The 27,984-nt window shown below is 42.1% G+C and overlaps 3 protein-coding genes across 7 annotated transcripts in view; 1 reads left to right on the forward strand and 2 right to left on the reverse strand.

The window, feature by feature from the left end:
- FMN1 (formin 1) overlaps nt 1–2,550 on the reverse strand; it is a 118,065-nt gene extending 115,515 nt beyond the window's left edge. The window contains exon 1 of the mRNA XM_028722014.2: nt 166–2,550. Coding sequence (XP_028577847.2) covers nt 166–1,761 — 1,596 coding nt within the window. The 5' untranslated portion in view covers nt 1,762–2,550. The remainder of the gene's footprint in view (nt 1–165) is intronic.
- On the forward strand, nt 2,544–27,977 carry LOC144327333 (uncharacterized). Of its 5 annotated transcripts, none has more exons than XR_013392425.1 (4): nt 2,544–2,645; nt 2,876–2,955; nt 5,710–5,835; nt 9,859–10,317. XR_013392425.1 is itself a non-coding variant. In XM_077926543.1 (4 exons), exons 1-4 carry the CDS (start codon nt 2,551–2,553, stop codon nt 27,813–27,815), a joined length of 432 nt encoding a protein of 143 aa, XP_077782669.1. In that variant the 5' UTR covers nt 2,544–2,550; the 3' UTR covers nt 27,816–27,977. The 5 variants fall into 5 exon arrangements, 4 of the variants coding, with proteins under 4 accessions (XP_077782669.1, XP_077782672.1, XP_077782676.1 ...); XM_077926543.1 differs by lacking the exons at nt 5,710–5,835; nt 9,859–10,317 and adding exons at nt 16,250–16,433; nt 27,743–27,977; XM_077926546.1 differs by lacking the exon at nt 9,859–10,317 and adding an exon at nt 16,250–17,352 and having other exon boundaries at nt 5,771–5,835.
- LOC114593562 (formin-1-like) overlaps nt 6,658–27,984 on the reverse strand; it is a 41,455-nt gene continuing 20,128 nt past the window's right edge. Inside the window, exon 3 of the mRNA XM_028722022.2 lies at nt 6,658–9,697. Within this exon, the coding sequence (XP_028577855.2) occupies nt 9,480–9,697 (218 nt within the window). The 3' untranslated portion in view covers nt 6,658–9,479. The remainder of the gene's footprint in view (nt 9,698–27,984) is intronic.

Below are 27,984 nucleotides of genomic sequence, written 5' to 3' on the forward strand. Positions count from 1 at the left end.
GGGTGCTGTCGAAACAGGCATCCCAGTCTCAGAATGGTAATGCTACGCTTGGGTCTTTTCTATCCAAAATAAGCATTTGCCATACGTATTTTAGATCACACCTATCTATTTACCCAATTAGTATTTTGCATTAGCCCTAGCATACAAGAGTATTAATCAACCTACTGGTTTTGTGTCAGTTGCTCCATCACCTTTAGACCTTTCAAATACTGCCTTCAGTGATTCTTTTTCATGTCTCATTTTGCGTTTTATCGCTTCTAGCTCTGAAGTATCAGCAGTTGTCTCTTTTTTGGGAGGGCGTGTAAATAAAGCTTTAAATGCATCCAATGCAGATTCAGCGGGGCTTGGTTTTGCCTCTTCAGAGGTGGAGGATGCTTTTCTCACTGAAGATTTGCTTTCTTGGCTATTCTCACCGATGCCAGAATCACTGGACACCTCGCCAGAATCTTTTTCTTCATTTTTAGGCCCTAAGAGATGAGAGAGTTGTTCTAGAAAGGTAGGGGCCGCTTTGGGCTCTGCTGGTTTCCTCTTAGTTAGCTGATCAGGTGCAATACTGGACTTTTTAACTGGCTGTTTTAATTTAAGCATAGCCAAGTCGCTGTCTTTCTGTTTGATTTCAGTGACAGTTTCCTCCTGATCTGAAGAGAATCCTTTTTTTCGTACACGTAATCCACTGAAAAAAGCAGGAAGCTGAAAGGTCTTCTCATTCAAAGATGGTTTTTGGATGGATGCCGTGCTGGAATTGCTTGCAAGAGGTCCTTGCTCATCTACAAACCCCTGAGTATCTTCTCCTGTGAGAGACAGGCCTGTATGGTTCTCATTGGTCAGTGCTGCAGTTTCAGTTTCTGAACAAATTTCATGTAGTGTATCATCCATTTCTGTTGAATGAAGCTGCGAACTTGGTAGAATCTGCTCTGTTTCACTTCCATTTATAGTACCATCTATTTCTCTATATCCTTCTGTTTCTGGCTCTTCTTTATTTTGGTCATTTTCCTCCAAAGACACAGTACTATTTAAAACAGATCTGTTTGCTATATTTTCGTCACTGTTAAGATCTGTAGGCTCATTGTCTGACTCTGTGTCACTTGTTGCATGAACCAAAGTACCCTGAATAAGAATGGCATCCTTGTCATTTTGTTTGCCAAATTCAGACAAAAGAGAGTGTTGAGAATCTGAATGGGAAAGATAGGGATCATTCTGCTCCTGCAGTTCCAAGTCATCTGGGCCGTAACTGTCAGGCTCATAGTCATCTGGGACAATGGTAGTGTCTGCAAAGTCAACAGGTGTGCTGCCGTAGACTTCATAATCAACATGGTTGCTAATATCATCCTCAAAGTTACCCAGGGCAGCATCAGCATCAAAGTCAGTTGGCACCCAGGCACCCACTCCTGAGTCAACTGGGGCAGTGGCATCAGCCTCAAGGGCAAACATGTCGCAAGTACTGGATTCTGAAATTTCATAAGCATTGTTTGGGCTTTCAGCCTGTGGTATTTCTGAAAGTTGATGATCTTCATCCAGATAATCATCTCCATTGATTCTGCTCCTCACCTCCTGGTTGTCAGCATGGCTGCTGATATCACTGACATTTCGAAATCCTTTAAGAACAGCTTGTTCTTTTGAAGTGCCTGGTTGCAGTTTAGCCGTAAATCCAAAAAGGGCTTTCATAGAAAATTTTGTGTAGAGAGTTGGGCCTGGTTCAGGTTCGGTTGCCCCCTCTAGACTGGAAAGCTCATTATGGTCTGAAGTCTGATTTGCTTCCATGTTGGGCAAATCACAGTAGTACTTATTATATTCCCAGAAGATATCAGTTCGTTTCTATATGATTACTCTCAGGGAACATCTTTCATTCAGTCTATTACATTAAAACACCACAGAGAGAGGCAGTTTTTCACCAGATCACACGCTGCTCTTTCTAACAATGGTCTGAAATGCACATTCCAGCCAAACTTTACAACTTGAACAGAGGCGAAACGGGAAGATTTTGCATCGTGTTGCATACCATAAAAACTTCCCAGCAGCGTCACAACTCATTATTTACACAATGGGCCTATTTTTTGTCAACGCAAATCTGCTACAAACTCCGCCGCCTGTTGCACTAAGGCTTACTGTTCTTTTCTGCTACACTCAGCCTTTTTACTGAATAGAAATAACAGTTAACAAGACAGATCTCTTTCTCATTCTCACACTCTCTCAACAGAACAGCTGGTACTTGCAGTTTGCTACTTCCTCATGCCGGCCCGAGAATCAAGGGAAAAAATCGTCAGCAGAAAAACTCCTCAAAAGTTTCTTGAAAGGCACCCCATGGTGGTCAAAAGCTGCTTTGAGCAAAGTCGTCGAAGGAAGGCAAGATCAGAAAGCTGGAAAATCCCAAGCAGAAAGAAATGTTTCCAAATCTTCACACACACACACAAACGAGCCTTCTTTTAACTTCTGGAGATTCCTAGTTGCTGAGAAGTCCCAGTTAACGTTGGTGCCCTTGAAGCTGAATAATCATAATAATAAAAAAAGAAAGCACCACTCTTCCGCTTTTGCTTCAGGTTTCTGTCTGGAATGCAGATTCCAGCCAAGGAGCACCAACCAACGAGGCTGGTTTCGTGTTGCTGCGTCTTAAACTCTGCACAGCTCTTTCTGCGGACCATAAACAGGTAAGTTATCAGACAAGGTAACCACACCCACGGATTAAAAACTACCTAGGAGGGCAAGGTAAACAGCCACTGCCCAGAACTCGGCCATTAACTCTGCAAAGAAGAGAGGGGTGGAAACATGCACGTCCACTGTCTTATCTTCCAAAGCGATTTCTCTTAATTCATTTTTTTTTCTTAATTCCCGGGTTTTCTTTGCATCTGAGATCTCTGCACCTATCTTATTTCCTCAGTCTAGGAGAGGGGAAAAAGAAAAGCACACGGGAAGAAGTCCCAGAGGGGGAGCTGGGTTACTCCGCGGCAGCAGAAACAGGTAAGAGCCGGTGACGAAACTAGAAAACTCCAAGTAGAAAACTCTGTGTATAAAAAGACTTAGAACCAGCGAGTTAAGGAGTAGCTAACTTAGAGGTAAGTTGCTTACAACGCCTCTCCCCGCCCCCCACCTCAATTCCTTTTCTGGCAAATAGCATTATTCAATGTTTTATTTTTTCCCCGGGGGGTACTCAGGCGTACACATATCCCTAAAAATTTTGTGAATTATCTAAGTTTGGCCTCATTGAGGGGCAGTATTTCAATATCAGTAGGAAAATGACAGTACCCCTAAACATATTTTTTTTAGGGGGGAAAAAAGCACTGGCCTTATTAGATGATTTCTAGCATTTAAAACTGGAAGGCTGCAACCTTCTGCCCACTTTCCTGGGAGTAACCCCCACGGAACTTGATGGGATTTACTTCTGAGTAGGCGTGTATAGGATCGCACTGCAAAGGTTTTCAGAACATACAGTATTAATCACACCAGATGGGGGTGGTTATTGGTTTGTTGTGTTCTCATTTTGTATTTTTATGTGGTGAACCGCCCTGTGGTCTTCGGATAAAGGGTGGTATACAAATTTAATAAGTAATAATGATACTAAAGAAAGATCACACCAGAAATTTATTGCTCCTTACACGAGCAGAGAGAGCTTAGAAGCAGGCGAGAATGGAGACAGTAGCCCCATGTTTTTCCTCCTTGATTGGTAATCAGAAGTATACTGCCCTTAAATATAGAGCAATATGAGTTGGGATTCATAACAGACCCTTCTCTGAGGTTACACCTAAGTTATGGAGCTCTCAACCTCTTGTCATAATAATAATAATAATAATAATAATAATAATAATAATAATAATAATTCATTCATTCCCCGCCCATCTGGCTGGGTTTCCCCAGCCACTCTGGGAACAGAATATTAATATTAATATTCCAACACTGCCAACACTTTTTTTTCTCATGTAGGTATTGAATTTGACAGGCTGAAGCTTTCAGTTTGTATGTTGTTCATTTTCTAACCATTTTATTGTTTTTTCTTGGGCTGGGTAACTGGGAGGGATTTCTTCATTTTACAATTGTTATTAAACTTCCCTGAGTACTGAGCACACAATGGAAGAATAGTATATAAATCTTCGGAAACGAATAACTGAAACAAACATGGTTTTGGCAATAAATTTCATCAGTTGGTCACACTAAGTTGAAGTGCTTCCTCCTCTTTGACCTGCAGCTTTGCCAGCCAGTTATACTTAGTAGCCCGGGTCTGTTCAGGTATCATTCAGGTTATTAAAAGCATACCCATTTATAACAGGAAAACTTCCAGACTTGCTCATTTCAGCATGGCGCTTTCAATCTAAACAGGCCTCAAATAACTTTTTATTTAATTTACACTCTCCAGGCCTCAACTGCTAGCTTTCCAGATGACTGATGCAATTCTCAAGTTGTTGAAGGGGGACACAGGGAGATCCCTAATGAAATCCACCCTGTAACTCCTCCAATGACAGCCTTCTAAAAACAGTTGGCTAAGGGAACTACAGTGGTACCTCGGGTTAAGTACTTAATTCGTTCCGGAGGTCCATTCTTAACCTGAAACTGTTCTTAACCTGAAGCACCACTTTAGCTAATGGGGCCTCCCGCTGTCGCCACATATTTCTGTTCTCATCCTGAAGCAAAGTTCTTAACCCGAGGTACTATTTCTGGGTTAGCAGAGTCTGTAACCTGAAGCGTATGTAACCCGAGGTACCAGTGTATACTTAAAGCCCTCAGTTGCAGATAGTCATTGAGTTTTAAGAAACCATAGAAGAACAAAAGCAGCTTGGATTACACAGTTCCGTGTCAACTTTGATCAGTGGATAAATATTTTCAGGAATATTAGGGCAGTTTGCCTGTGTTCTGGCAATCATCTCTCAGCTTAATAAAGCCAGATATGACTTCATTTGCATATCATGGCAAGCCAAACTATAGCTTACTGGGTCCACACAAACGTGAACACATCTGGCAAGGAACTCCCATCTCTGTTTTTACAGCAATCCTTGGCTACTACAGCTCATGATTAGCAAGGCCAGAGCTTAACCACAAGCCTGGGTTTGGTTGACAAGCTGTGCCAAAAAAATGTGACCCTCAGATTGAAAAGATTTCCACAGCCCTGTGCTTCATGGCATGAGAAAATCAACCGTTTGCAGTAGAAAAACATCTCAACTTGGTCCTAAAGGAATGTGTGAAATGGCCCAGAAGCTTATTTAATAAATAAGAATACAACCAGGCCTTGGACTAATATTCTATGGCCTTTTAAATGGGTGTGAGAGAAGGGGGTTATTGTTTTGTTTTTGTTTAACTGATTATTTTGTGCTTTTATACTGTATCTTTATGTTGTGAACCGCCCTGAGATCTTTGGATGAAGGGCGGTATATAAACTTAATAAATAATAAAATAATAAAAATTAGCTGAACCTCTGCTTTCCAAGGTGAATGTTCTCCTGGAGTGGAAATCCTCATTATTATTTTCCCCTCCTGCCATTATGTTCTCTGTACGTGCATAATGATTTCTTACGCTATTTACACTGTAGTGACTGCTTTGTAATTGCAATGACTGTGGTGACTTTATTCATCTGAGGCATGATCAGCTCATGTTGGCAGGCGGCATACCATCAAAAGGTAGATAATTATAGTGTAATTGTATAATGTGCTTTAATATTTAGAGCACTGTCTTAAATGGAATAGCCAGGAAGAAGGTAGTAAGTCTTAATTTTTGTTCACTAAACAGGTCACAGCTCTCCATACAGTCAGTATTTAAATTCATAATCTACTTTCTGAAATTCCTTTAGCTGAAAATGGAAATATGGAGTGCATATGGAATACCAACTCCATGGATGCTTTGCAACTGTCTTGGGTAAGGAATGGTGGATTTTCCAACATAGACAACAATGACATTGCAAAGATATAGTTGCCACCACATTTCCTGAAGGAACTGTGACTCAGTTTGGTCAAACCCTCCCATTTCTGTGTCATAATCTTTGAAACTAAACATCAAAGGCTAGGATATAACTGCTTCAATTATAGCTAAATGCATCCTGTATTCAGAAGGACCAAGTAGTTTAATGTTCAGTTAATAATAGTGAACTCATGTGGTTTGATTTTTCTGTTTGGAAGCAAAATAGGACAACCCCCAAACAGTGGAGTGTTTCCTACATACTCTCCCCAGTATGAAGAACAGAATTTGAAATAAAATAAATGTTTAAAAACAAACCCCAAATGGCCTGACAATAACCTATGAGCTTTTTATGGGCTTAAGTATGCTGCAAGCTGCCCAGAGTGGCTGGGGAAACCCAGCCAGATGGGCAGGGTATAAATAAATTGTTTTAAGTGGATCTGGTTTTGTGTGTGTTTTTTTAAGTGTTTTAAATTGTTTAATGTGCAAATTGGTGTGACACAGCAGTTTAGAAGGAAAACATAAATTGAAACACAGTCATACCTCAGGATAAATATGCTTCAGGATAAGTATTTTCGGGTTGCGCTCCGCGGCGACCCGGAAGTAACGGAGTGCGTTACTTCCCGGTTTCGCCACTCGCGCATGCGCAGTCAAAATGACGTCACGCGCATGCGTGGAAGCAGCGAAACGCGACCCGCCCAGTCGCGTCTTACGTTCTGTTCAGGATGCGAACAGGGCTCCAGAACGGATCCTGTTTGCATCCCGAGGTACCACTGTAACAACAACAACAACTATTATTTTCATATGTGCAGAATCACAGCTTTGGCTGTACAGCCTTATAACCATTAAGAGGTTTAAGCTTGCTATAATAATCCCAAACACCAAAGAAGCAAGCAATTTGAAATATAAGCAACAGGACTGTATTAAAGCAGTGACCTGAAGATACACTGTCAACAAGCAACTCTAGAAGTACCATCAATCAGAACTTTACAATTTTTTTTTTACCTCTCTCACTAATTATTTATAAATTTTGCTTCATTTTTGGATCTCTGTTTTGTGGATGTGACACTTCGTGTAAATATCTCTTTCTTTTCCAGGCTCTGCAGGCGCACACATTTAAAAATGCAAAAGTAGGCAAAATATTTTAGGCACAGTTTATTGTTTGCAGAGTTAATAACAAATAAATTGACAAACAGATTCAATTACAACAACAACAACAACAACAACAACAACAACAACAACAACAACAACAACAACAACATAATAATAATAATAATAATAATAATAATAATAATAATAAAATTTTTTATTTATATCCTGCCCTCCCCAGCCAAAGCCGGGCTCAGAGCGGCTAACAACAAATGTATAATACATTAACATGAAATCAGACAATCAATTAAAATACATCCTCAAATCAGATCAGTATCAGAATAAAATCCAATCGGGTGGCAACCCGCAGATTAGGGTTGGGGACCTTAAATGCTCACCAGGCCCAACTGTTTGTGCTGAACTTATATGGGCCTGTGAGAAAAATTGGGAGGCCACTTTCATGCAAGTTCTTATAAAAGGGGAGAGGGAGTCAGAATGAACCCCGACCAAAGGCCTGGCAGAACAGCTCCGTCTTGCAGGCCCTGCGGAAAGATGTCAAGTCCCGCAGGGCCCTGATCTCTTGTGACAGAGCGTTCCACCAGATTGGAGCCATAGCCGAAAAAGCCCTGGCTCTAGTTGAGCCCAGCCTAACCTCTCTGTGGCCTGGGACCTTCAAGATGTTTTTATTTGAAGACCGTAAGTTCCTCTGTGGGACATACCAGGAGAGGCGGTCTCGTAAGTACGAGGGTCCTAGCCTGTATAGGTCTTTAAAGGTTAAAACCAGCACCTTAAACCTGATCCTGTACCCCACCGGGAGCCAGTGCAGCTGGTATAGTACCGGGTGAATGTGATCTCGCAGCGAGGATCCCATAAGGAGTCTCGCCGCGGCATTCTGCACCCGCTGGAGTTTCTGGGTCAGTCTCAAGGGCAGCCCCACATAGGGGAACATTGCTAACTGTTGAAAAGGCAGGGCCTATCACTTAAGTCTGTGGTCCTATAATGTAAGTAGATGTACAAGTGATTTATCAAAAAGCAACAACTGCTAACTTTCAGAATAGGGTGATAAAATCTTACAGGGTTTGGAGGATTATCCACAGCATCTTTCCACAGATATTGTGTCTTTAAAAGAAACTGATGTATGCAGTGTTTCTAACGGCCTGTGAAATAGCTGCCTTATGGATCTGAAGTAGCTATCACTGTAGAAAAATGTTGCACATATTGGACAGTCTGTTATTTTTCTATTTGGAATACACTTTCCCTATCATAGTACAGTTGTACCTTGGAAGTCGGATGGAATCAGTTCTGTAAGTCTGTTCGACTTCCAAAACGTTCAGAAACCAAAGCATGGCTTCTGATTGGCTGCAGGAAGCTCCTGCAGCCAATTAGAAGCCGCGGAAGCCATGTTAGACATTTGGCTTCCAAAAATAGTTCGCAAACCAGAACACTCACTTCCAGGTTTGCGGCGTTCGGGAGCCAAAAGGTTCAAGAACTAAGCTGTTCGAAAACCAAGGTACAACTATTCAAAACCCAGCTATCACTCCTTTCCCTTTAGGCTCATCTTTTTATTGTGCATTGTGATGGAGAAAGTCAACTTATGACTCGGGTTAGAATGCCTATTTTGTTATTATGGTATGAAGGATTCTTAAATATACAATGAGAGTTTCAGAGAAATATTACTTATTAAAATAAGATGATGGCAAAATTCCCTAACTTATGTCAACTCGTAGTCTTAATTGGGTGCACATTAAAAGTACAGGACTCCCAAGTGTGAAGACTGTACAAATACAGGTGCATGAGGAGGGAAAGGGGGGGGGGGAATGTCATTAAAACAAACATTAAAATAGTTTGTGGTATCTGCTGTTGTTTCACATTAGACACAACAAACTAATTAATGAACTCATTTCAGTTGTTTTTTTAATTTAGCTCGTAACTGCCTACAACGTTAGGAATAACTAGTAATAAAGGAATATCCAATTTAGCACCAGTTAGTCATTTCCACCATTTAACTCATACGTAAAATGCTAACATAAAAAGCCACTCTGTAAAATTATAGCCAAAACTGAACATACAAATTCTAAGTTACTTTATCAAGCAAGTAAACATGCACAAAACAAAAGTTTTCTTAAGGGCATGCATGCAGCAATCTGATTTATTTCTAATCCATTCCTGTAGCTTTGCCAACAGATGTCAGCATTGCTCACGTTAGTTCAACTCCGAGCACTGCTGCAGCAGTTGCTGATCATTTGGCTGAAAACTGCTGCATGATAGTATGAAACTGGCTTCACAATATCAGAATATTAAAGGCTTTATTGCCTGGAACCCAATAGTGGTCTGTAAACATCTGAGGTTGTAGCATTGCTGACGCTAATCACGCATGGGCCTGAGCAGTCTCTTTGACAGGAGATTACTGTGAATCCCGTATTCAGGGTAGAACAGAAGTCTTATAAATTATACATTAAAAAGAAGAGCTAATTAACTATGTCGTTAGTGGACTATTTCATAAACAACAGTTTGAATCAATAGCAATTAATAAAGTCATTGATAGAACTACTCACATTTAGGTCCAGGCGCAGTGAATTTCGGTCAGCTCTCTCTGACTCACTGAAACAGGTAGATGGATAAGATTCTCCCAACCTGCAACCTAAAACCCAGGCATCGCCATCTTTATTTGTGGCATGTATATTAGCTGCCTGTTCTGAAAAGTCATTCTTCAAAGCAGCATCTGCTGGAATACCTAAATGATTTTAAAGAAGAAGAAAATTATCCCCACTTATGAGACGTGTGGTGTGCCATTTGGAGCTTTATAGTACCACAACGGAAAGAGTACTATATATTTTGCTTTCATTTGATTGACAAGATTTCAGTAGCCCATCTTGGGTGTCCCTTTTTTCGCAGCTTCGCCTGAAACAGACTCAAAAGTTCATAGCTCCTTTGCAAAAACTCCTGTGCTCTATACCAAAAACAGATTTCGTAGGCACACCCTGATTACAGATGATCGACTCAACAGGTCTCCCAATCAAACCTGGATTAGAGAACTAGAAAAATGCTTGTCAACAGGTAAGCAGGAGCAGGAATGGAGAGAGGGCCAGAGTAGTACCATGACAGCCCAGAGAATCTTTGTATCCTTTGTACACAGGATTGACTTTTATCCCTTTGGACGGCCAGGTGACCAAGGGTCAGGAGGGAAAGTTTTGCCCCCGGTGAAGCATATCCCCATTAGAAGAATGTTACTTGCCTTCATTCACATATGGAAAATAAAACCAAGAGATGTACATGGGAACACTTGTCATATTTAACATGGACCAGACCATGATGATCCTGATTCCTTGTGCTAGATCTCTTCCAGCCACATGAAACATACCGTAGTTTTCACTCTATAGGATGCACCCAACCATAGGACGCACCTTAGAGGGGTAGGACAAGAAAAAAAAACTCTCCCTCTCTGCACAGTGCTCCTTCAGCGAAGCGGCAGGAGAAACGGAGCCCCTTCCATTTCTCCTCCCGCTTCACTGAAGGGGTGCTGCGCAGAGAGGGAAAGCTGTGCAGTGCCTCTCCAGTGAAGCAAAGCCAGGAGAGTGAGAGGGATCGGTGCGCACCAACCCCTCTCATTCTTTAGGCTTCAGCGAAAGCAACACGAAGCTTCCGGAGCGCGGTGGGAGCGCTACTACTGCCCTCCGGAGACTTCACGTTGCTATCGCTGAAGGCCTGGAGCCCGCATTCGCTCCATAAGACGCACACACATTTCCCCTTAATTTTTGGAGGGGGGAAAGTGTGTCATAGAGCGAAAAATACGGTATTTACTTTGTTGCTAAGAACTTAATGGGAGCATCTTAATGAGCATCAAGCCCATTCCTATCTAAGGGTCCCACCATAAGTTCCTGTCCCACCACAGATTCACTCAATTCATGCACAATATGTGTGGAAAATGATCCATGCGTCGAATGGGGCAGCTGTGCCACTGGCCTTGCCTCAGCATTTAACAGGTGACTCAGCCCCACCCACCAGTGTCCCTGATCCCACACAGGGTTTTCCGCACCCATTGGGGCTTATTTGAATAGGCTCCTCTGACCTACTCAGATGGTCAGGATAGCAGTGTGACTTTGGGAGCAGAGCCAGGGGTGCAGCCCCCACTGTCTCAACGCATGGAGGGGGACAGTGTGACAAAGAGACAGAAACCAGGAACTGGCTACAAACACATTTGAATGGATGCAACAGTATTTAGCACCTGAGCAACTTCCAATTATCATTTTACGTAAAGGTAAAGGTACCCCTGCCCGTACGGGCCAGTCTTGCCAGACTCTAGGGTTGTGCGCTCATCTCACTCAAGAGCCCGGGGGCCAGCGCTGTCCGCAGACACTTCCGGGTCACGTGGCCAGCGTGACAAAGCTGCATCTGGCGAGCCAGCGCAGCACACGGAACGCCGTTTACCTTCCCGCTGGTAAGCGGTCCCTATTTATCTACTTGCACCCGAAGGTGCTTTCGAACTGCTAGGTTGGCAGGTGCTGGGACTGAACGACGGGAGCACACCCCGCCACGGGGATTTGAACCGCCGACCTTTCGATCGGCAAGTCCTAGACGCTGAGGCTTTAACCCACAGCGCCACCCGCGTCCCATCATTTTACATACCATGCCACAAAACCACAAAACAAAGGAAATGGGCTCTGTATACGGAGGTGTACTGCAGTTTTTAAGTAGGGGAGCCACAGGCCACTGCAGCAGTAGAGACTAGCATAGACTGAGTGGATGTGGGGCTGCCATGGGGAAAATATGGTGGACAGACAGAAACAGAGAACAAGAGCATAGTATGAAAGCTGCACAAGATTGAGGGAAAATGAGGTACATGTTTGGATGCACAGATCTTTATATGAGAAGCACACTTGCAGATACGAAGTCCCAAAGGATGGAGTCACATTGAACAGAACGTACCAGATAGAAATATTTATGTGATATCATTAATACAGCTGGCCCTTCACTGAATGTTCCCGGGACTGGTTACATAAAATGTCACACTTTTTAAAACAATACAATACATTAAAAACATTAAAACCACTAAAACTGAACAAAATATCTTAATATTTAAGGAGCTCTTTTGATGTTCTGTGTGTGTGTATACTTTTGGTGCAAAATTGGCTCCTGGCTTAAGAGTTTTGTCTCCCGCATCTAAGAACGAACTTGACTTTAGGATTTTGTGCACTTGCATGAATGCATACAGTAGAAGACTGACAAGTTTTCCAGAATGCCAATAACCATTAGTAGAGGATCAGAGGTCTACAGCAAAGTTGCATTTCTCGCTTTACAAATAGCCTTGTTCAAGCACAACAACAGCAATTTAATCAGACAGAGCCAGTAAAGATTATTGTTAACCTGATTAGGTAGCATGGTCGTGTATCAAGGACTTCTGGTACAATGGAGAATGCAACTGTTTTCCAACCATTATCTCCCACGGCCACTCTTTGTCCCGGCTTGGACTTTTGGGAGTAGTTTTAGGAATTGGTCTTAGGAATCATACAGTTGAAGGGGTAGGACACTCACTGACAGTGAATGTAACAAAAATCAGAGACTGTTATGAGGAAGACTGATAAATATCAAATATGTGTTGAATGATGAACATGCTGCTGAGCAAAAACTAGTCAGGTGAAAATGATTCCAAATTCGACAAAATTCCTGCTTAGGCCATGTTCACATAAACAGGAACTTCAGTTTTGTGAACTCTTGGCAGTGTAAATTTCTTCAGAACTCTCACTAAAGGCATATTCACATGGCTCTTTGAGCGCATAACATCTATAGGGTTCTCACCCCCTTTTAAAATCAGTTTGTGGTGATTTTCAACAGCACTGCCATAGGCTTAGCAGACCATGCGACCACCAAGCTGAATTAATATTGGATATGATTTTGATGTTGATTTGAAACTGGTGAACAACCCAATCAGCACATGGTCTTATCAGTTGCCTGAGTGGCTCATACAGAAGGACTATGTGGCTCCTGTGCAAATAGGTCCTGTGAGAGAAGTAAGGGCTACTGCATAATCCTACTTCCAATTTGTTCATCTGATATCGCAGTACAAAGAAACACTTTCTCATGAGAAATTCCAAGTAAGGAAAACCTGAAAACTTTTAGCTGCTAATGCTGGGGGTGTTACACATGGAAACATAAGTGCTACAGCCCCCTTCTTAAATAAAACATATTCTTGTGACAGTTCCCCTTGTGAACAAAAGTGCAGTTCAACAGTGTAGCCAAGGCACAAATGAAAATAGAAATCAATGATTGTCTTTATTTCTTAAAATCCCTAAGATCTAGCGCCCTCTAGAGTTTGAAAGATGCAACAATCCCATGCATATAATATAATAATATACTAAGAAAGTAAATCAATTAAAACTACAGTATTATGTTATAGGAACAGAAAGGGGTGTGTGGCGAGATAGAATACAGCATCTATGAATGTGACTGGGAGAAATGATTAAATAACAGAATAACCACAATCCATTTTGTGAAATATTTTTCACATGGAAAGAGGTGATCAAAATCAACAGCATTATCTCATAGCATATAACCATACTATATTAGGCACCATCTATAACTGTTATGGGACGCGGGTGGCGCTGTGCGTAAAACCTCAGCGCCTAGGGCTTGCCGATCGAAAGGTCGGCGGTTCGAATCCCCGCGGCGGGGTGCGCTCCCGCTGCTCGGTCCCAGCGCCTGCCAACCTAGCAGTTCGAAAGCACCCCCGGGTGCAAGTAGATAAATAGGGACCGCTTACTAGCGGGAAGGTAAACGGCATTTCTGTGTGCTGTGCTGGCTCGCCAGATGCAGCTTGTCACCCTGGCCACGTGACCCGGAAGTGTCTGCGGACAGCGCTGGCCCCCGGCCTCTTAAGTGAGATGGGCGCACAACCTGGAGTCTGGCAAGACTGTCCCGTAGGGGCAGGGGTACCTTTACCTTTACCTATAACTGTTATAAAAACTGTGGTTATGATCCTGGCACACTTAAGTGCTTTTAGGTCTCCATGATTTTACGAAAGGCTATTTTAAGTTTCCTATTGAAAGCTTGCAGCACCATCTTATGCATGTTTACTCAAAAGCAAGTATGTGCTCAATGGGTCTTACTCTCAGATAAGTAAATACAGTTGAGTCATGCCCGATATTTTAAGAAGACACTATAATAAAAAAATTGTTGATAAAAACAGATTTGTTTCCAATAAGAACCATGCAGTTGTTCATTTAGCAAAGGACCATAATTCTGCTCAGTGAAGATATTTCAACCGCATATTTCAGCTTAGGGGCACACTACACATTGCACTGCAGGTTAGTGTTTCATTTGTGTTTCCAGGACTGCGGACCTGCAAGTACAGGGCACTATACTACTACTCTACTACTACTATACTACTGATACTAATACTAGTAGTAGTATTACTAGTAGTAGTAGTGGTGGTAATAATAATAATAATAATAATAATAATAATAATAATAATAATAATGCATCCACAGGGGGTCAGGTGAGGAAGATGCAGACAATGTATTTGGTGGTGGTAGGTGGACATAGTGTTTTACCTTACTCCCAGCATCATTTCCCAGTAAAAAGTTGCCCTCCCCACACTACACTTCAGTAAAAAAACAAAACAAGAAGTTAGATCAATCACAGATTTCCTGTGTCATGTTATTGGGAATGTGTGGCATGGTTTGTCCTTTAGGATGACCTCGACTTGGAAGATATTCCACAGGCCCCGGCTGCTGCTTCCCAACCCAGCCACTGTCACGTGGAAGAGACATTGTTAGCAAAACCCTTTTAAAGGACTAAACAAGGACAGCAGCAGAATCTTCTTGTTTGTTTGTTTGTTATTTTATTTTTTTGCCTTTTCAGATGAAATCTGGAGGACAGATGTGTCAAGTTTTACTGCCAGAGGAACGCAAAGCACATCATCACTTACACACGCAAAAAGGCTCCGTCAGAAGTAGCCCAAATGAATTATGCATCTGGTTTAAAGTAACCTAATGCTTGGTTTTCCAGAATCACTGCGACATTTCCTCAACGAGAGGAATTAAGGCATGCTGTTGTTGTGTACAACAGTATTTATTAACAAAAAGGTCATAGCATTGAAGAGTGCAATTCAACTGTCTTTGGTTCATCAACTGGGGGGAGGGGGGGCACTGGCATTAGGATGAGACAGAAGACTCCCAATGCCACAGGAAGTGGAGAAATACTGCCTTAACTGAACACATCTGTGTAAATGCCTGGGAAAGTTTCTGCAGGTGGAGTTCCACCCACAGACACCTAAAAATGGGCCGGAGTTGTGGGCACCACAAGAGGAGAACTGCCAATACCTAATATCCACGGTCAGCCCACCCATGAGGCAAGGTGACGATCCACAGGGGCCCTTTGTGGCTTAGGGCCCTCGTATTTAAGGGACCGCTTCCTGATATGCCCCGCAGAGGACCTTAAGGTCCATGAATAATCATAGTTTAGAGGTCCCGGGTCCTAAGGAAGTCAGACTCTGTCCCACGAGACCAGGGCCCTGCAGGATTTAACTTCCTTCCGCAGGACCTGTAAGACAGAGCTATTCCGCCTGGCTTTCAATTTGAACTTAGCCTGATCTTTTATTCCCCTTCCTTCCCTTCCCCTCCCCTTTTTATGAAGATTACCCGCTCTGGGATCCCACAGCTAATTCTCCCCTGGTCTCCTCGCTGGTCCAAATAGGACTAATTTAGCCAGCTAGCCCTGGTGATCATCTAACGTTTATTGGATGGATTTCCCCCCTAAATTGATTTTTGAATTCTGAATTTATTGTTATTCACGTTTTATACTGTATTTTATGCTGTTTTTTTGTTGCATCAATTAAGCATTTTAAATTTGTTGTTAGCCACCCTGAGCCCGGTTTTCTGAACTAGGAAGGGCGGGGTATAAATAAATTATTATTATTAATATTATTTAGCCTCCAAAGAATGCATCGCCTGTTGCCACTGCCATGTACTTACAGCTCAGCAGCCCCCTACCCCAATGCTGCCTCTGCCGTGGCCTCTCAGAGAATAGGAGGCACTGCTGGTTTCCACCCACCCCTGGGGAAGAGATGGTGGAGGCTGCCCTTTGGGGTCTCCTGGACTCTGGACCTGCCCAGCATGATTCAGAGCTGACCCATTCCTCCCTCTTAGTTCCCAATGTAGATCTTTATTCCCTTGTTTCTGGTGGAGATATTCATCCACCCCTTCTTCCCTGGTGGGAGGGTGTACAGGCATGGCAGACATCTAAACCAGGACATGACACAAGTACAGTGGTACCTCGGTTCTCGTTCCAGAAGTCCATTCGAGTTCCGAAACATTCGAAAACTGGAAGCAGAAGCCTCAATATGGAAAACTCAAAATGGAAACCGTGTATCCTGATCGACTTCTGAGGCGCGTTTCAAAACCGAGGTGTTTACTTCTGGGTTTTCAGCGTTCAAGTTCTGAAATGTTCGACTACAGAGTCGTTCAAAAACTGAGGTACCACTGTAATTCCCCTGCCGTTGACACCAATGGGAAGATGACACACAGTATAGATATTGCTCTCCCCACCTCCCTTGTGTTTTGCCCCTCCTTTCATGAGCTGGATATAGTTTTGATGTTGTGAATGTTCTGAAGAAGTAGCTATCACAGATCCTGCCTCACTCTTCCCCAGAAATGTCACTGTGCGTGTTCTGAATGCTTTTATCGTAAGTCTGTGGGTCAGATCTGGTGCGAGTCCTTATCTATTAAACTATTTGCCATGAAATCAGCTCCCTTTTAAATGCTTGGTAGTTTAAAATACCAAATGCTATTTATGAGCAGGGTGCCCAACAGAAAATGATACCGTGCTAAGCAAAGAATACCTGAAGCCGGTTCCAACGTGGGACATTAAATAAGAGTTTAGCAGGTGTTGTGAAGAAAAAAACCTGTTAATTTCTACTCAGAAGAAAGCCCAAGTATGTTTGATGGGGCTTGCTCTTTGGTAACTGTGTACACAGGATTGCAGCCCAACTCTTTTGTATAGAAATCAAAAGGGATCTAAAAGGGATTACTTTTAAGCCCCTTGCCAGGTAAGTTTTTAAAATCTCTAAAAACAGAGTCAGCAATAAGATGCTGATATCCACTCTTTTATTTAATTCTACAAATCATAAGTACCAGATAAGAGAAACTAAAGAATAACATTGTTAAATCTGGATGTAGTTCAAATTTTCATTCTAATTTATGATGTTTTGTTGCACAGATTTTCCATACTTTTACTCACCGGGCTAAACTGATTTTCCATTGGTTTTGGTCTGGGCATGTGTCAACAAAGTTGCATAATATTTTCCAACTATTTTTAGTATGGATAAAATTTAAGAAGACAAAATTGCGGAGCTTTAAAAAAATAAAAAACAGATTATTCCATCCATTAAAATTACTTTCATGAAGGTATCCAATCATTTTTTCCTGGCCAAACTTACAGGCTTGCCTTCTGACAATGCGGGGACAATCTGTCTCTACCACAAATGCTACCAATTATCCGGTCTGCCCTCCTTGACACGTTCTTCCCCTTGCTTTTCCCTCTCTCTCGGTTTTCCTTTCACCAGCTTCATCCTGCCTCTGTGGGCTACACTTTCCCAGTCTCAGGAGAAGCAAGGTTTGCAAATGTGGCACCCATGGGTGCTGCAGCAGCACTCTCAAAGTTCTGCCCTGTTGCCATAAAGCCTCTGAGTCACCAGCCCCAGCACTTACTACCCCCTTCGTCAGAAGGTGGCATTCCTTTTTTCTTCCTTGAAAAGCACATACAGCTGAAGGAGAAGGAGAAGGTTAGAAGAATTTCTCTAGTTTTGTGGCTTGTGGGAAGGTGACACTGATCTGGGAAGAGGAGGGAGAGAAGTGACCAGTGACTGTAGGGTAGCGCTCACTCAAAGATCCAAATGGATCTTGAAATGTTGGCAACCTCTGCAGTAAAGGCTTCTTAGGAGTCTTATACTTGACTCCCCCATCCCATCTCATCTGTGTGCCATTTGAACTACATTATTTATATTTGTATGACCAGCAATGATGTTAATGATTCCATGATGTTAATGATTCCACACTTAGTAGTTCTCATACATCTCTGTCCTGGAAAAACTGAGGCATCCTGGTTTTTTTCTTGAGAGGATGGCGGCCATTTTGGGTGCCATGATCTCTCGTGATTTCGTGTTGTGTTTCCTCCACTGAAAAAGCTCTTGGGGGGCATGATCTCACGTGGCACCCCAAAATATGTTTTTGGGCACTATGCCGCCAAAAGTGCTTTTTGGGGGTGTGGATTTTAGTGCGAAATGGCCACTATCCTTCTGCAAGAGAAAACAGGAAGGTGGCATCCCAGAAGATGGCGTCTGTTGGAAGGTATGGTGCTACTGCCACTATCAAGGTGTTACTGTTAATATACAAAGCCCTTAACAACTTGGAACCAGCTCACCTATGAGATCGCCTGACCTCATATGTGTCCACTCGACCGCTTTGATCAGCAGAATCAGCACTTTTACAGGTGCCACGTAATACTTGATTGTTTAGTGTGGCAGCACCGACACTGTAATTTTTGTTTGTGCCTGCTGAATACACTTTTATTTAAACAAGCCTACCCAGATATTTAGAAAGTCTGTATGACTTTTAATTTGTTTTAGTCTATTCCATTGCGGTTTTAACTTTCTATATGTTTTTAATTGTGGCTGTAAATCTTCCAATGATAATTTTATTGTTTTATCTTTTTTTGTAAACCCCTTTGAGGTTTTTTCCTAATAAAGCAGGACATAAATTTAAACACACAAATAAATGATGGCCAACCTGGTGGTCTCCAAATGTTATTGACAACTCCCAGAATACCTGACCATTGGCTTGAGTTAAGCATCCAACACATCTGAAGAGAACCAGCTTGGCAAAGGCTGGGCTAAAGCCATAATGTGACTTGACCTGGAAATTAGCATTCCATTTGTTAATAAGAATGAAATTGAAACCTTTGAATCAATACAGCTTTAAAAATATATATATTTCCTGATTTAAAACAAAAAGCCCATGCAAAACCTGTTTCACCTGTACCAGCTACAGAGGTTCACCTAGGAGTTCCTAACGAAAAACAAAGCCAATAAAGCAGCATCAGTAAAACAAAAGTGTATCGTGTAATGACTGTGCAAATATACAGGCTAACTCAATGCAATATTTAAACAGCAGGCAGCTAACCTGGAAATAAGCTACAATACGAAAACAAGCTATCCTCTGAAATATGCTCACATCCAGATACACTTCCCCAAATTAAAAGGAAGGTTAATTTTATAGCTAATTTTAGAATTCCTTCCTTTCCATTGCACTTTTATCCAGTTTGCGACACTTTAAATTTCCAAAAAGTCCCAGGATAGATCAGTGAAGATCTGCCCTTAATTTGCCCTCATTGCAAAGTGCTTTAATATATACTGTACAGCTGAATATCCATTTCAGAAAATGCATTGTGCCAGTAGATTCTTTCTGATCAGGGCCAGGGCAAGACATTTTGGTACCCGAGGCGGACCACAAAATGCCACCCTCCCACCAGAGGAGAAAAATGTATAAAGTGAAGATCTACATCATAGAATCACAGAATTGTAGAGTTGGAAGAGGCCATGAGGGTCATCTAGTCCAACCCCCTGAAATACAGGAATCTTCTACACCAGGCTTCCTCAACCTCGGCCCTCCAGATGTTTTGAGACTACAATTCCCAGCATCCCTGACCACTGGTCCTGCTAGCTAGGGATCATGGGAGTTGTAGGCCAAAAACATCTGAAAGACCAAGGTTGAGGAAGCCAGTGGGGCTCGAACCCACAACCCTGGGATTAAGAGTCTCATGCTCTACTGAATGGCCTCTGCACCTGCCCAGCGTGATTCAGAGAAGGCCCGTTTCTCCCCCATGACAGCTTTTAATTACCTTTTCAACCTCTCAGGTTGATTTAACCCCCCCCTCCGCCCTTGTTCCCGACATAGATCTTTATCCTTCCCTTGTTCCTGAACCTGGGAAACTATTTTGCTAAAGGAAGTAGCACAGGTGCTGTATCTTCGCAAGCCCCTTTCCCTGAATTGCAGCAGTTCACCACTAGCTGTGGGGAGATATGGTAACTCTCCACCAAAACCTCCAGGGTGGAAAGAGCTTGAGAGCGCAGTATGATGGGTGAGCAGCAACCTCAAAGCAGACAAGATATAAAGCTCACAATGCTTAAACACCACCAGTTTATAACACACCATAATCTGGATTAACACCATTCGCCACAACCTGACCTGCTTCTATAGTTACCTCTTCTTTCTCACTATTTGATGCACTAGAAATCGGAACACTTGTTACATCTAAAGGTTAGCAAGCCAGCTCTTTCAATTACCTCCAGCAAGCTCTGCTTACATACTAGCATAAGGTTACCTTTGTGGAATCCCGAATTCTTTACGATGCCACAGAAACACATGTCTCTCCTTCGCAAACTGGAACGATTCTTTCTCCAGTGTAAACACGCTTTCAGCTGTCCTCCTTCTTTTGAAAGAAAACAGTTCGAAAAAGAGCTCATCTCTCTTCAAAGGGGTCTAACTAACTTGAGTAAAATAAAGTATTATTATTATTATTATTAAGGCTGTCCACATCTGCACACTGCCTTCGCTGTGCTCTAATTTTGGACTGGGTACTGAATCACTGCTGCAACAGAGTGGCCTTAAAATCCCAAGCCAAGCCAACACCCAAACCTTTATAGCTATTGTTTCCTAACCTTTGGTCTCAAATAGGTACATATATTAAAATAGCTCTCCAGTCCTCTGTGACAGCCTAATAAAGTCAGGTAAAGCTCTAGTACATTGTCCCAGGATCCAATAATGCTGAAAGTATTAAGCATTATGGATTTATTTTGGGTGATGACGTTCTACAAGAATGGGTGTAGTAGGCAAAGTTGTAGAAATTTTATTTATAGAGTTTTGTTTTTGTTTTTTTTTAAATCACAAGCTAATGTGGAAATGGGGAGAATTGAAATGCGGAATAATGAGAAACAGAGAGAAACCAACATGGATCCTGATCTATGTTTCTGCATGTTGGCATCCATCTGTCTCAAGAGACAATGGAGTTCACTTCCAGCGGTGAAGTCAAACTGCTGCATTAGCGGCAATGAGGTGACCTCACTGGGGCACAAGCCTGTGTGGTGTGTATGGAGGTCCAGGGCTGCCCACAAGACAAAAAACCCCTTTTGTCCTCACTGATGTGGTCCAAAGGAAAGCAGAGCAATACATTTGACAACAGTTTGGCCGCAAGAGATGCGAGGAGGTGTACAAGGCACCATTTCACCATCTTAGGGACTCTACTCTGGACTTGTGTAGGGCTTACTCCTTAGCCTTTTCTTCCCCCAAAGATATCCCGCAAGGCAGCAGAGGTTTAGGATCAGAATTTTCCTTCTTCTAGAAGGGCTACTTTCCAAGGTTAATGGGCCCCATCTGCCCCTCACATCCCTCTACAACACATGCCGAAACTGCCGTCTTGACCCCTGGCCCACTACTGGTCTAGTCCAGGGGTCAGCAAACTTTTTCAGCAGGGGGCCGGTCCACTGTCCCTCAGACCTTGTGGGGGGCCGGACTATTTTTTTTGGGGGGGGGGGACAAATGAATTCCTATGCCCCACAAATAACCCAGAGATGCATTTTAGATAAAAGCACACATTCTACTCATGTAAAAACACACTGATTGCCGGTCCGTCCGCGGGCCAGATTTAGAAGGCAATTGGGGTGGATCCGGCCCCCGGGCCTTAGTTTGCCTACCCATGGTCTAGTCTGCTCAATCTGCCAGAGCTTGTCTTCGCATGCTCCCTGTGCAAACAGAACTGAGCCGGATGAACCAATGGTCTGACTTCATATAAGGCAGCTTCCTGTGTTCCTTCCTTGTTTATCCAATCAGCTGCTGGTTTTCTGTTGTGCTGAAAGTAACATATGTTTGTTGCCTTTAACAAATGAGTACAGTAACCTAAGGCTATTCCAACTCTAAACATATTAAAAATATTTACCAAATAAAACATATCACAATCTCAAAAATGTTATAACACCACCTACTTGTGGCCAATTTTTTCCATTAAAAAAAGAAAAAAGTAGAAGCTGGAAAAATAAAGAGCAACACACATTGCTAATTACAAAGTGTGGGAGACAGTTCCAGCTTTTGGAGAAGATCAGAAGGCTAACAATTTCCAGATGGATTAACTGGCAAGGTAACCATGGCCTCCTGCCAAGAAAATTATTCTCTGCCCTCAAGAGTCTTGAACAAATCTCTGAACACATAGACCTTTTTTGATGTTTCTCCCTTTATAGGAATTTATTTGTGGGGGGAAGCTTAGCCGCATCTTTATAGGTATTATTACTGCACCTATACTGTATAAGGCAACTGCACCTGAACAAAACAAAAGAAAACCTGCATCAGAGGTAGAAGCAGAACAGAGAAGCCTGGCATCTAGGATTCAAACTTAAGCACCTTACATTTCATATATTCACACGGCCATCTCAATTGTTGCAGGAAAGTTGGCATTTCAAGCTCCCACTCTAGGTCAGTGATCACAGGCAGAGCTGGATGCATGCAGTGATTCTATTAGGAAAACAACAGAATAAGCTACAAAGTAGGAATTCACAGCCTCCTTTTTTAAAAAAAAGCTGAGTTTTTAGCCCTTATGACTGCAACAATATGCTGACTTCTGACTGCATAGGTTCGACTTGTAAAACATACCAAGCTTTCAACAAATACTTTTAGCCTGTTGAAATATAATCTTTTAATTTGAAATGCAAATAATCTTGCAAAGAAGTTGCCGCTTAAAGTTGCTAGTATGAGGTATTAATCCCATGAAAGATAAAAAAGGAAAGACGTAACCAACCACCGCGCCATTCCCCCCCCCTCTCTAACTCCTTCCTCTGTGTCAATCTGTGACAAAGTTAGAGAAACCTCATTATCATTTTATTCTCTTGCCTGAACAAGGAAGGTTATCCTGGCACTCTGGCAGATTTCATCACTGCTCCTGCTCTGCAAAAAGTCCTGGAGCTGCACTTTCCCTCCCCTACTACAGGTGTAAAATAATTTTGTAGTCCAGAAATTCCGACGAAAGAGGAATGGCAGACGAAATTAATGGACTATGCAGAATTGGACAAAATGACAGGAAGGATTTGAAACCTGTGGGACCAGAGATTTACAGAAGATTGGAAGAAGTATATGAACTATTTGAAGAGCAATTGTAACCAACAAATTACGCTAGTAGGACTACAAGAAGTTTTGTAAGGGGAAATATACGAAGTGTTACAAAGTAGAAAAAGATAGAGATATTGGTTATGAGTTTGAAATGTAATAGGGAAGATAAGAAATGCATACTGAGAGATTAGACTGGAAAATTTTCAGACAGGATTGATGGAAGTCAAAAATTTGAATAAGAGGTAAAAGTATGTTTAATTACTGTGGAAAACGATATGTTAAAAAAACTAATAAAAATTATATAAATAATAATAATAATTTTGTAGTCCATGTAATTGGACACAGAAATGGATACCTGCATAAGTACTTTTTGTATTAGAGCTGATTCACACACATTTTAGTTTTGACAGTTGCAGGAATCACACTCTGGGGTCAGAGAGCACCCCACCCCAGGAACTGTGTTTGGCACAGGAGCTTTCAGTGGGTGTTTTCTGCCAAGAAGAATCACAACATTTCACTCTTATCCATCCTTTAAACTGCAAAGGAGGAGGAGAAGGGAGCCACTTAGGAGAAGAAAGTATTGTGTAACTCTCCGCTTCCTTTTTTTACTGGCAATAGTCAATTCTGGCATAACTAAACAACACTCTAGACCCCAACTTGCTCTTAAAAAGCAGCCAGCTCAGATCTCTTTAAATATTTTTGTCATTTGGTTCATTTTGACTGTGCAGTGCAATTATACTACATTACTCAGGGAGGCACAACTGTCACATTTGAAAGTTCATGCGCTAACAAGAAATAAAGATCATTACCAGATCAAGTGTTCATTCCATAAAATAATCTGTCCCTGACACAAAGTACCAAGATTGAAGCAAGATACCTATTAACACCAGCAAGACAACTTCTGTCATCTTGGCTTTTGTATTAAAGATAAAACACAAGTTTAATGTTAAAAGCTCACCAGAATCCCATGATTTTCTTATGCATGTCTTTAATAGTAAATTCCAATGGATGAACAAAATTAGTACCCTAACATCACTTACAGGAACACTGAAAACAATCTGATATTCATACAGGTTATCAAAACATTGAAGGCTGCTTTAACTATTTTCTCTCTATACACTCAATGCAATGTGAGAACCATGCAAACCGCTTGGTCTCTATTAAAATCGATTTTCTCTCCCCTTGGTTAAACATTGACTTATAGTCACTTATTTTTTCTTAGGTGATGTCAAAAGTAACTTAATATTCTGAACTATACATTTTGCTTCCATCAAAAGTGTCTAATTAGTTGCACTTCATCACACTTTCTCTTGAGGATAAGGAGAGAAGTGCCACAAAAGAACAAAGACATTTAAAGTCATTTTCCAGAAAATCCTTACACAGTCTATTGACTCCTTAAGTTCAAAAGTTAACTAGATTTAGTGGCTTTAGCTCACGGATTTAAATTACTTTTCAGTGTAATTCTCACATCTTATTATTCAAAGTAAAGCCAGTTAAAACCAGTATATTATTATTAGGCATACATATTACACTTTAGTGGTTGTAAAAGTAGCTTCTCTGATACCTCCATGCAAATATTTTGAATGGATGTAATCCTTTGCCAGTTTCATGAATATGGGTAGAACCTAATGGGTGTCACTCTGCTAATGAAAGGCAATTTTGGGCAATTCCTCCTCCCCGAAGCGCACACACCCCATGTACCCTAGAGGGTTGCCCAGCAATCTGGAGCAAAAAATTCGGGGAAGGGTAGATACAAGTCAAAAAATACCTCTCTCCTTTTCCATTGACAGATGTTCTGTTAGTTAAGAAGGATTCACCAGCCATTTAACTCTGGTTCAGATTATCATTGAACCATGGCTTGATCCTGGCACCATCATCATCATCATCATCATCGTTATAAGAAAAAACTGCTCCTTTTCCCTTATGGGGTACCCAAGAGCCCATATACAGTCCTTACGTAGGTTCTCTATCGGTAGGAGAAAATAACATAGGCCAACCAGAGAATATTGAGAAGCAAAGCAGCTAGTAAGCCTGATCTTTATTAAACTGTTGCAACAGGGTGCTCACACACACCGCCCCCACGCAGGAGGGAGCAGGAACACAGAACAATGGTGTGCAAGCCCTTATATAGATTTTTGAAATTGCCACCCTGTAGCTCAAGACCCCCCCTCCAATACATCATACATACATCACAGAAGGGGTGGTCTACAACAGAATCTTGTCTGGCAGGATACCTGATAATGGTCACTGATTGCTTTTACCTGGGTATCCTGGCCAGTCTTTTGTGATGGTAAATACTCAGTTCCTGAATCCAGGTCGCAGGCTCACCATATTCATACACAGATATGCCCTTAAGACAGGATTTGTGAGCAAAGAGACCATGGGGAGAGTTTCCCATTTCCTTCCTCCTTTGAGAGAAACATTCAAAGTCAATTTGGGAGAGTCAGAATGGCTTCAGGACTGCCCTTCAGGCATGTGGCCCATATGATAATAATAATTTATTATTTATACCCCACCCATCTGGTTGGCTTTCCCAGCCACTCTGGGTGGCTTTCAACCGAATATTAAAAACAATATAGCATCAAATATTAAAAACTTCCCTAAACAGTTGTCTTTTAAAAGTAAAATATTTGTTTATTTCCTTGACATCTGAAGGGAGGGCGTTCCACAGGGCAGGAGCCACTACCGAGAAAGCCCTCTGCCTGGTTCCCTGTAACCTCACTTCTCGCAGTGAGGGAACCGCCAGAAGGCCCTCGGCGCTGGACCTCAGTGTCCAGGCTGGACGATGGGGGTGGAGACGCTCCTTCAGGTATACAGGACCAAGGCCGTTTAGGGCTTTAAAGGTCATCACCAACACTTTGAAATGTATGTTTCTGCCTGGTACATTTATGAACATTTATTTTATATCTTAGACCTTATAATTCTCACAACATCATCATCAATTATTTGTACCCTGCCCAGCTGACTGAGTTGCTAAATAAAATCAGGAAGACTTCCTTTAGCTCAATTCTGAATAGGCTCAGCTAATGTACATCATTTTAGAACATGTCAGATTGGGGGTGGGGGAATTATTATTCAGATGCCAATTCTGAATTCTGTCTGCAATATTATTATTATTATTATTATTATTATTATTATTATTATTATTATTAAACGTTTATCTCCCTTTACTACACATTTAGGACCTGCAAGCTTTCTTAGAAATCCCTTCATGTATTGATAAGGGAGGTTTTTAAAAAAACAAAACCCTTTTTAACACTGTGTCATGGTAGTACAAACAGGAAATTGGTACTGCTCTTTTGTCCCACAGAATACTGAATTGTTCATCTATGACAACCATGAAACATTAAGCTGCGTCTGGGTTGTCATTCCAGTTTAATTCACTTTGCTACCCTTCAGTGATCGGCTTTGAGGAGGAAGCCACATTTACAAAGAAACAACACTACCAATGTTGCTTAAGAGTGTCCTGTTCAAAAACTATAACCGGAGACGCTTTTTCACAGTATCATAATGAGAACACATCAACAAACAACAGATCAGCTGTCTTTTTTTCCAGAGGGCCTGTAAAAGGTTCCTCTGTTTTGTAAACTTGTTTTTTTTTACTTAAGGGCACATCACAAGACTTTCCGACTGAATTCCTCTTATTAAGCTTGCTTGTTTCTTTTTAGATCAAAGATCCGATTTCTTGTTCCAGCAACTAGTTGCGTCGGGAGAGGCGGCTAGAGTCTTTGCTGGACTCAGGTGGTGTTGTAGCAATGGGGAATAGCCTTGAGCGATATTTTTTCCCTCAAGTACAACTTTCTCAAATACAACTTTGATCACTGAAATATCGATGCTTCCTGCAGAAATAATTTCCTGTCTTTTGCAAAGACTGTAAAAAGCCATGGCTATTCTACAGGCCAGACTTTGTTCTTCTGTACACAGCCATCAGGACTGGGCCATAGGCAGCCAAGCGCATGGGAAGTCAATGTGCCAATCTTGGCAGGATGGAGCACAAACAGCGGGGGTGGGGGTGGGAAATGACAAAGAAGGTCAGTCCAGGGGCAGGGGGAAATGAAGAACAGATTCTGAGCCAAAAGGTCTGTCCAAAGGACTGCGTTGTGCATGCATGCTAGAATGAGCAAACGGTTGTACAATAGCAGGCAGTTAGTTATGCAAGAAACTAGATAGGGAAGAGCAGCCAGCTCCCGAAAGCCCCAGCCAATATGGCCAGTGGTCAGGAATGATGAGACTTCTGGAGAGCACAAGGTTGGCTACCGCTGGGATGGGGCATCAGGCAGATTGGGAGGGGAGCAGGAAGACATGCTGCAACAAGGCTGGCTGACAGGTAGCAACATTTGATACCCATCAACTGCCCTAGAAAAGCCAGGACATCCTGTTTTTTCCTGTGAGAGCACAGCAGCCTTTTTGGGTGCCTTGCGATCATACAATTTCGGGCTGAGTTCTGGCCCCGAAAAACTACTTTTCCTGGGTCCGCAATCTCATGGGTCACATGACTCATGCAGGATTTCGGACCCGGAAGATGGTGTCCCAGATTTGGGCTGCATCATGTTGGAGGGTATGACATCATCCAACAACTGTTGCCATTTAAATTCTACTATGTTTTTAAACGATTCTTTATGGTTTTGTTACAGGTGTGGGGAACCTTTTGTCAGCCTGAAGGCCACATTTCCTCATGAACAACCTTCCGGGGCCACATGTCAGTAGTGGTTGAAGGCCAGAGGAAAAAATGGACGGAACAATGAGTGTTATTTTTATCTTTGTAAAGTAGGTTGTTTGGGAATGATGGAGGGCACAAGGAGAAGGGGACGACAGAGGACGAGATGGTTGGACAGTGTTCTCGAAGCTACCAGCATGAGTTTGACCAAACTGCGGG

The sequence above is a fragment of the Podarcis muralis genome, chromosome 1 (genome assembly GCF_964188315.1).
Source record: "Podarcis muralis chromosome 1, rPodMur119.hap1.1, whole genome shotgun sequence".
Lineage (NCBI taxonomy): Eukaryota > Metazoa > Chordata > Lepidosauria > Squamata > Lacertidae > Podarcis > Podarcis muralis.